Source organism: Cynocephalus volans, chromosome 2 (assembly GCF_027409185.1).
Source record: "Cynocephalus volans isolate mCynVol1 chromosome 2, mCynVol1.pri, whole genome shotgun sequence".
Lineage (NCBI taxonomy): Eukaryota > Metazoa > Chordata > Mammalia > Dermoptera > Cynocephalidae > Cynocephalus > Cynocephalus volans.
Genome location: NC_084461.1, coordinates 107360317 through 107370216, shown reverse-complemented (window position 1 = coordinate 107370216; position 9900 = coordinate 107360317). Strand labels below are relative to the sequence as shown.

Genomic DNA, 9900 nt, shown 5'->3' with positions numbered 1-9900 from the left:
TTAAAGTATCTTCATGTACCTGATTTTTAAAAAAGAACTGCTGGTATTTTAAATATATGCTTGATATTTTAGTTACTTAATTGTTCATCCTGATATACAGAGTTGAAAAATATAGGTCAAAGAACTAACTCCGTATTAGAATCTGTGTTCCTGAAAGGAATACAATTTCTTAGCTGAAGTTTTTTCTTTTCTTTTTTTCCCCACACTTGAGATAAAACTTTTTTTTTCGTGATGCCTTACAAGAACATTAGTTAGAAGATGAAGTGTTTAAGATATAGATTAAATACTTTGCCAAATTCTTGCCAGAAATGATGTTCTTGGAAGAAAATGGATGGAGGATGTCCCTGGTGTTTAGTTCCTGTACTCACCAGGTTGGCAATAGGCCTGACCCTATGGTCAGATGGCTTATAGGTCACAGGGTAAAATGGAGCAACAAAGGAACCATGGGAGGAGAGACAGGAAAACCCACAAACTGAGACAGCCACACAATTTGTCCAGTTCCCACAATTGGAGAGATAAAAGGAAAGCATAGACACTATAAGCCCTGAACTTGGAAGTTGAGTTATTTCCAGATTTGTCTACAGCTTACATACTAAAGGGTGCCCAGCTCAGAGGGAAGGCCAAAGAAAGGAGTTTTCCAATGAAAAGACAAAGGTTATCACCTTGGATAGGCTAGAAATAATTCTAATTTTAACAGTTTTCTTTTTCTGTTCTTTTCAGGGTTGTTGACCCCAGTCCCTCCCTATCCTTGCTCTCTGCCCTCAGCTTCCAGTTTCTTGAAGCTTTAAATTGGGGCCAGCAATACCTTTATGTTTTCTCTGCTTATAGACAGCCACAGATGTGAGAGCTGCTTGGGGACTTTAAAGACAGGATCATGACTTAAAGCAGGTTCTTGGAGCAGGAATATTGGAAACTTATTGAGTTCCTGTATTTAGCAGGCCCTTCTTCAATATCTAGGACATTTCTTTATATATAAGACAACCTCCTAGAGGTAAATGCTAGAGAAAAGGGATGTAAGGAGGAGCAGCATTACACAATATAAAGGGAAAGCAAGAGATCGAATCCTAAGTGAAAAATTTTCCCAGTTCTGCACTTATTCATAAAGCTGAACTTGTGCCTCACACTGAGCAGTGAGATTCTGTTCACAGGACAATCACCTCTGTTTCAATAAGAATTCCATCCAGGATGTGTTGCACTCCCTATGGTGGAGTTCTAAGAGTTTTGGCAGAGATTTTCGCAGTTGACCTTAGAATTCTGAATTCTAAGAACATGTATATCCAGTAAGTCATTATGTAAAGATTATACTAAGCATCTATCACTAGGAAATGTGGGTATATGAGGGTTTGGGGCTGGAAGCAGGGAAATGAAGGTACAGGGAGAAGCAGGCTTATGAGGACATATGAAATCATTTTAGCTAGATTAACTTTTTGAGAGTATAGCCATGTTGTAGTTTTTTGTTCATTTTAGTCATGAATAAAATATTTTAGTTTAAAATATGTGAACTTCTCCTCTCACAGAAATTACAATCAGTATTTTTTCTTTCTAGAGAAGCAGAAAGCCACATATTGGAGCCCCAATGCAAAGGCCATTTATTTTTTGCTTTGGGCTTTGGGCTCTGGGCTCTGGGAGAGATAGTTATATTCATCGTGGTCTCTTTACCCACCAATATATGATACATAAATATAAATTGAGGCTGATTTTTAAAATAATGTTAGACTGTAATTTGTACAAGGGAGTATTATCCTTGAAAGTTTTATATTAGGAAGCTATACACCAATTTCACTGATGATGCTGTTTCTCAAATATTTGTAACCCCCCCAACACCCACATATATTACAGACATATCATATATACACACATGACTTTGGGTTGGCTTCTAGAACCAACAGTGTAGAGAACTAGCCCCGTTACCTTAATGTTGCGCCTTGTATACCCAAGAGCAATGGGATCATGGAATGCTGCCCTGATGTGCAGGCATGGCTGGCACCAAGAAAAGATGAAGAAGTGGCTCCTGCAGCTGGACATTAGTAGTGCAGCTGTCAGCATCATAGGAGGCAGTTTGTGAGGTCAAGGCTGGTTTTCATGACAACAGCACAGCTGAGGAGGTGAACTAGGGCCACTGAAGACGATTGAAAGAGTAAGAGTCCCAAGTAGGATCTCACTGAATGTTTTATCTCCACCTCCAAAGAGTTCCAAGACATTCTTGTGTTTGGGAATCATAGAGGCAAATAGTTCTAGAAGCCTTAGTTCTGATTTCAGAAACTTAGTTTGGCAGAAGGCTTGAAGAGACAAAGGACTAAGAAGGCTCTTAAAATTAACCCTTTTCTCTCCCTTTCTACCGTTGTAGGCTTGATTAGCTTGTCTGATAGTTCATGGAGAAAAGATAAGATATAAGCTAGTAGATTGCAGCTCATTCATCTTCCCACTAGAAGCTTACAAACTTGCCTTCATCTGCATTCAACATCCTCCTGAAATGAAGTTGCGCCCCTCCTAGCAAAGGCCCTTCCTGCACGCACACTGGTCATGCCATCCTGTGCCTGTTTCTCTTCCACGTTTTGCACTTTCTCTGATCACTTCTCCTGCTTCTCCACCTTCTTTCTCTGCCCTGGAGCAGTATCCTAAGCATTCAAGTGTAGTCTAGAAGCTCCCATTTTTAAAGAAACCTCTCTCAACCCAATATCTCTACTTCTAGCCTACCCACTATTTCTCTCCTAGTCTTCAAAGCCAGACTTGTCAAAACACATCCCAGCTCCATCACCAAAATGTTCTGCAACCCCTACTACTGCAGTGGATTTGTTCTTACCAAGGTGAGCAACCAAATCCATACTGCCAAGCCAAATCGTTTTTGATCCTCATTCTACTCAGCCTCTTGGCATTCCGTACTGTTTCCCACACCCTTATTCCTGACGTTTTCTCTGGTCTCAGCTTCCATGACGACATACTCTCTAGGTGTTTCCACCGCGTCTCCAGGCTCCATTCTACAGCTCCTTCTCCTCTAGCCCCCAAGTATTGTAATATCTTAGGGCTCAGCCCTGGGTTTATTTTTCTAACCCAGTACTCATTCTGATTACTTTAAATATATGTTAATAATATGCAAGTGTATATCCCAGCCCAGTCCTCTCTTTTGCATTCCAGATTCATATATCCAGCTTAACTTACCTAAATATCTCACAAGCAGTTTGAATTTGGTATGTCCAGAATGCAACTATTGATCTTAGTCCTCAAGAGCCTATCCTTCCCCAAGTCTTCCTCATCTTAGAAAGTGGCATAACTAGTGCAGTTGCTCAAGCTAGAAATGGGGGAGTCATTCTTGACCCCTTTCCTCACCCCTCCATATACCAATTATCAACAAGATCTGCGCACTGTACCTTATCGCCATCTTTACTACCAATGCCCTGGGCCAAGCTGTCATCAGCTCTCACCTGGGCTCCTGCTATAGCCAAACAACTGATGTCCCCGTGTCCACAGAGCAGCTGGAAGGACCCTTGCTGCCTCCACAACCTCATCATGTGTGCCTGTTTCCTCCCTCCTTAGGCTCTGGCCACATAGGGACTTTTTAAGTTTCATTATAAGATCTTTCTTACCTCAGGGCCTTTACACATGCTGCCCTTGGCCCAAAAGTCTTGCCCTCTAGCCATCCTCTTCCCCCACATCTTTACCCTTGAGTAATGCTCTTACACTCTAGTGTCTCAGCTGACATGTTGTCCTTCCAGAGGTTTTCTCTAACCGGAATCCTGAATGTCTACCTCCCACCATTACACAGTGTCATAGCACAATTTGAAATGTATATAGGCATATATTTAAATTATGTATCATTTCCTCCATAGGACTAAAAACTTCATGACATCAAGAATTGTGTCTATATTTTTAGTACTTAGTCCAGTGCTTAATCTTAAATATGGGTGAACGAACAAACATTTTTCCTCTTTGTCCCTACATGCTGTCTAACACTCACAGCTAGGCAGGGTAGCCATACTCTTGTTTTTTTCTTCTTTTTTTTATGTCACTCATATGCCTCTTTCATAGTGACATGAAAAAATGTGAGTCTTTGGAATTACACAGACCTGGCTCTGTGCAAACTCATTCTGTGACTTTGGGCAGCCGCTTAACCTCAGTCAACCCACATGGAAAGTGGGGAAAATAATAACTATGTTTCAGTAATATTACAATATAATATATAATATAGTAACATTATGAAGATTAAAGTGAGATCATGTATACAAAGTGCTGATGATCTTAAAGTGCTATGGTTTGAATGATGGTGTCCCCTCCAAAATTCATGTTGAGACTTAATCCTTAGCGCAACAATATGAGATGTGACCTTTGGGAGGTTATTGAGTCATGAAAGGCTCCAGCCTTATGAATGAGATTAGCACCCTCGTCAAAGGGATCAAGGGTGAAGGGAGTGCTCTCTGGCCCTTCTGTCCCTTCTGCCATGTGAGGACACAGAGTTCCTCCCCTCCAGAGGATGTAGCAACAAGGCGCCATCCTGGAAGCACAAAGCAGCCCTCACCCCTCACCCTGCTGATACCTCGATCATGAACTTCCCAGCCTCCAGGCTATGAGAAATAAACTTCTGTTCCCCATAAATTTCTCAGTTTCAGGTATTTCATTATAGCAGCAGAAAAAGACTAAGACATAAAGGTACTCAATAAAAGTTAGTTCCTTTCTTCCATTTCTCCCCTAAACTCAAAATTCTTCTTACCCAACAGATACACATGCACACATACAAAATTTGAAAATATGAGAATATTTATCCTGCCCTTTTGAGTGTTTCTGATTGTGACCTTCCTACCGAGAATTTTGCCTTTAGAGAATGACATACTTAGCCAAGAAACATAATTTTAACTTTAAATCCAATACATAATGGCCTTAAATAACTGGAGTTTGTATTATAAGAGCACTTTCTCAAATATAATTGGAGATAACACAAAGAAGACAAAAGCAATAATACAGTTTAGTGTAGAAAACATTGCTTTAAAAGGAAACACCAGATGGCAGCACCCGATGCTAGAGAGTGTCTGAGGGGGTTTTAGTCAAACTTGAGCACTGAGGATTCCAAAAGTAGCTTAAAACTACATTCAGAAAGACAATGACATAGAAAACATAGTTTCTCTTAAGAAAAATAATGCCTATTTTGCAATATCAGACAGGATTTTTTGAAACAATGTTTCACATGTTATAGAAAAATCCTAAAAAGCCCACTCATTATCTAACTGATAAAAGATTATTAGGCAAAAGCATCACTTTGATTTATAGTTATATTTAATTAACTCTGTCAACCTGTGTTCTAATTAACTGGAAAGGGCCAAAAGCTAAAGAATGAATTACTATCAGCTTCTAGAAAAGAGCAATATTTTTGCGTAATATCAAATGCAAATATTAAAATATATTTACTCAGACTAAAATGAGGAGCAGTGATGACCCCTATTGTTACATTCCTCAGCATAGCTTAAGAAATCACTTACTAAAATAGACATCAAAAGATCTTATTAAATAGATGCAATATTAAAATTTAAAATGATAATCTATGCTTTTCCATGTTATGTATCAAAATTTCATCTGGAACACTGCTTTGAAAATCTTGCTAAATTGGACATTGCTCATTCAGGCTTTTCTTTTTATAGAGGAAAGAAAGGGAGTGGGATACTGTTCATTACACCATGTAGTAGGAGAGCAATAGACCCACGATAGTCACACCTTTTAAATAAAAATTCACTACTTAGTGTCTTCACAACTTTCCTGTGAGATCAGAAAGAGTAAGTTCATCCCTACATTTCAGATGAGAAGCAATGAGACAATTCAAGCCAATGTAGTGATTAGAGAGCAAAGCGAAATGCCCACCGAGATCTTGCAAGAGAACTTAGCGGCCTTTGTGTTTAGATTTGATAGAAGTGATAACAGGAGCATCTGTGTCATAAGGGAACTGAGCCAATCTATGTTGGAGGAACATCCTGAGCGAAAGGTAATATACTCTGCCAGTGAAACAGTCATTATCACCCAACAGGAGTGAATTGTTTTCCAGGTACTATGATCATGGTTCTGAAAATATTAACCTCACCTGAATTCACTACAAGACTGAAGCCCCTGACAGCATCGGGCAACATAGCTTATTCTAATCTGAAGTCAGATCAAGGCTTCTAGAGGAAAATTGTTCTAAATGACGAGCAGAAATGAAGCAGACATATGAATTGTAAAAAGGAATGCGTGTGTATCAGCCAAAAGTCAGCCGTCACAGGCAGATGAAATTCTGAAATCTAATAATGCACAGGGTAGTGTTCTTTATGGAAAACAAGTGATTGCTAGCTCTATCTAAATTTTAAGTGATCCAAAGAAAGAAAAACATCAGTAGACAGGATCAAATCCTAACTAAAAGAGAAAACTACACTGTGAAGGGAGGGCTTTCTTCTGAAAGCACTGTGGATGTCTTCTCTGGGGAAAGGATAAAACCCATTGCTTCAAAAGATCTTATGCTTCTCGGAAGCCGAGGCGTTTTCTCCATTTTAGTTAACCCAAGCTTGTTTTAAATCTGGCAGCTAAACAGACCCTATATTGGATGACCTTTCCTTGCCCTCCACTGAAGCCTGTGTGGTCTCCAAACAGGCCAGTGCACATCTGACAGTGGTGGGTGCCAGTTTCCCACTGACAACGTGCGTTTTGAGGCCTGAGAACAGGGTCGGGGTGCTTGGCATAGCCAAGTTCTCTAGACAGACTCCCCACTCTCTCACCTAAATGCACAAGCCGTGAGGGGCCATGGCTGGCCTCTCCTTGATATTCTCCCACTAGACGACTGGGTGAGTCAGGAAGGTGTCTTCTTGTGAAGCTGTGGGTGTGGGCCAGCCTCTTTTAGCAGTCATGACTGAGAACACGCTGTGCTCAGTCTGTTGGCTCCATTTTTGAAGTACAAAGTATGTGTTACAACAACAAGCACAGGAATCCTGACCACACTCTTCCCTATCTCTCCATCTGTAATGAGAACATTTGAAGTAAATGCATACAATCAAGAAACAGGGCTGTAAGTCAGAACTCTATGGAGTTTCTGATTTGTGACCCTGAGACACACAGATCCTGTTACTCTCTGAATCCAGACCCCCACGCGTTCTAAAAGAAAAGCAACAGCCAGAAGATGGGAAAAACACATCGTGTTTCTGAGACCAGCTTGAAGCCCATGCCACACTTAAGTCTTTGGGTTTTCATTAGGCAAAGAAACTAGCTGTTTTCTCTTTACTGTTCATAGGAAAACGTGCCCAGCATCTGTTAGTCTGACTCTTCGGCTTTAGAATCATTGTCTTGGAATCTTCTAAACCAGTAAGACCATAATCATTTCATTTTAAACATGGAGCTTAGGAAAAAGGACTAAATAGTCCCCAAAGTAATGAAAAAAAAAAAAAACCCAAAAAGTAAGAAAATTTGGACTAAAAACAAAGGATGCTCCTGCCACACATCCCTTTGATTTAATCTTTTATGATAACTTGTACAACGTTAGAGTCCCTAAAACAGTCCATTTTTAGAATCCCTACAGACTAGGCATTTCAAGTAGCAAGCCATGGAGAAAAGACTTTTACCACCTCCTATTTCTCATGATCTGATAATCTTTAAGATGTGACACAAGGCTTCCTGGCTTAATGGCAGGACAAAGAGCATGGGCCATGCCCTATCTTTCAGGGATCCACTCTCATACTCATTCCTCCCCAATCCTGTTTAGTGGTGGGACTTCAGGTAAAAGCCCAACAACTCTTTCCCCTAGAAGTTGGGGTCATATTAATTTACAATGGTCCAAAGTGAGGCTCAGGGCCCTGCGTTCAACCCAAACACAGGGTACAGAGCAGCAGCAGGAATTGAAAACCTCCTAGAACCATGAACATAAAACTAGTTGCTTCAGTGTCTATGTGGGGGTTAATTCCCCACTTGCTATAATTACATAAGTGTTAAAAGAAAACATGATATATTTTCAGAACATGTGTATTTCTGCAAGTGCACCAGTATTTAATTGTTGCTAAAGTCATTTGGGGTTTTTGACACAGATTCTATTTTAGTAAGATAAACTCAGCACAACCCAGCATTGCCAAAAATGAATTCCTAAGGTAGATGACTAAAATAAACCAGCAATAAATATTGGCTGTTGGAATGGGAATAATATCTCTGTAATGTAGACACAGCATTAATGACTCATTTTCAAATAGCAGTCTCTCCCAGGGATCACTGGTATGAGAGATCAGAGAGGAAAGAAGTTCATCTCTCTTTCTTTTAATCAGCAAAATTGAAGAGGAATATGAACCCATCAGGCAAGGATGCTCTTATATCTATTTTGCCAAGAGATATATAGCCTCTGGAGTCCAACAGGGGGTAGGATTGGACAGGCTGCATTAAGGCAGAAATAAGGCATTGAAAGAAAAAAATCCTAGAGGCTAAAGCAGCTGATTCTGGGGATAGTCTTTTCTTATTTCCCTGGAAGCTGAATGCACCCCCAGGTCCACCTAATGCACTTTATGTGATATAAGTTACCTTATCAGTTACACTGGGTGCTGCCATGTTGCTTTGCTGCTTGGAATTGGTGGACTCTTTTAAGCCACCTTTACCCTCTAAGGTCAAACTCTGATCTCTTGGCCCACTAGGTTGAGCTTTGCAACTTCTCTGGTGTACCAGAAGGCAGTCTGGGGCAAAGGTCCAGTTGCAATTTGGGCAGGGCACAAGCTGAGCTTGACTTGGCCCCTCTTGGCTGAACTGTCCAGTTGAAAGGGGCTGAGGCTTCTGTGGGAGGGGCCGGCGGAGCTCCTTAGGGAGTTGGTCATTTTCTATTTTCCACTTTTCCAGACATTTGGGCTCATGAATAGGAAGGGACAGTGTGCCAAATTCTCTGCCACAAATATAGCAGATGAGAGTCCTTTGTTGGGCTGGGATTCTACCAGAAGATTTCTTGAGACCAGTAAGATCGTCAGAACTGTTGGGGTTTGGTGCTCTGGGATCCTCACCCTTTGGCTTGCAGCTTCTCTGGTGAACAAGGAGACGATCTAGCAAGAACGTGCGACCGCAGAATTTGCAGGGCAGCAGCTGAGCCTGGGCACTCTGAAATGCAGCCTCATTTGCTGCCTGGAGATTGTAGGACCCACTGCCACTGAGAGGCTGTGGTCTGGAGGGTTCTGGTCTCCTCAGGTGCTTGGGCAACTTGCTGTTTTCAATACGCCACTTCTCCAAGCACTGGGGCTCATGAATAGCAAGGGACTGGGACCCAAATTCTCGGCCACAGATATAGCATACCCGGAATCCAGGCCTGCGAGATGGGATCACAGGTGGGCTAAAGTGGCTTTGTGACATAATTCTCCTACTTGATGGTTTTGACAGTATCACAGTTCCAGGTCTATTTTTCTGAGTGCTTCTCTTTATTTTTTCACCAGTATTGACACACACTGTATCTGGCAAAAGACTAGAATGGGAGTCACTAGATAGGACGTCCTTGTTGATAAGGAAGGTAGGTTCTTTAGAATGGTGAAAAGTTTCTTGCAATTTATTGGAAACCTTTTTCTCCTTTCCTCTTTCCATTAACAAAGAAGTCTTTCTCCAATGCTTGCTCTGATTTCAGGCCAGACTCATTTTGGGCTTCTGCTCAGAGTGAACGTTAGTGAGGTTGGCTGTTCCGGGTTCCTCATTGCTGCCAGTACCTTAAGTCCCGAAGACTATGACTCAGAGCTTCATTGCAGGGCAGCAGTCTGGAATGTTGGAAAGTCCCCATTAAACCTCAGATGTCTCCAAGATCTGTGGAGGGGGTTAGACGTAAATCAAGAAGTTATTACATACACATACACCTTAGACTGTAAACTGATAAAGGGCACTGATTTTTTTTTTCATTGACCTTGACTAGCATAGTAACCAGCACATGGGATTTGATCAATAAACACTGAA

General features: G+C 41.1%; 1 protein-coding gene across 1 annotated transcript; it reads right to left on the bottom strand.

Moving 5' to 3' along the window:
• Positions 1–8487: 8487 nt before the first annotated feature.
• Positions 8488–9540, bottom strand: ZNF474 (zinc finger protein 474). Its single transcript, XM_063083080.1, has one exon. The coding sequence runs from the start codon at positions 9538–9540 to the stop codon at positions 8488–8490; it is 1053 nt and encodes a 350-aa protein (XP_062939150.1).
• Between the last annotated feature and the right edge of the window lie 360 nt (positions 9541–9900).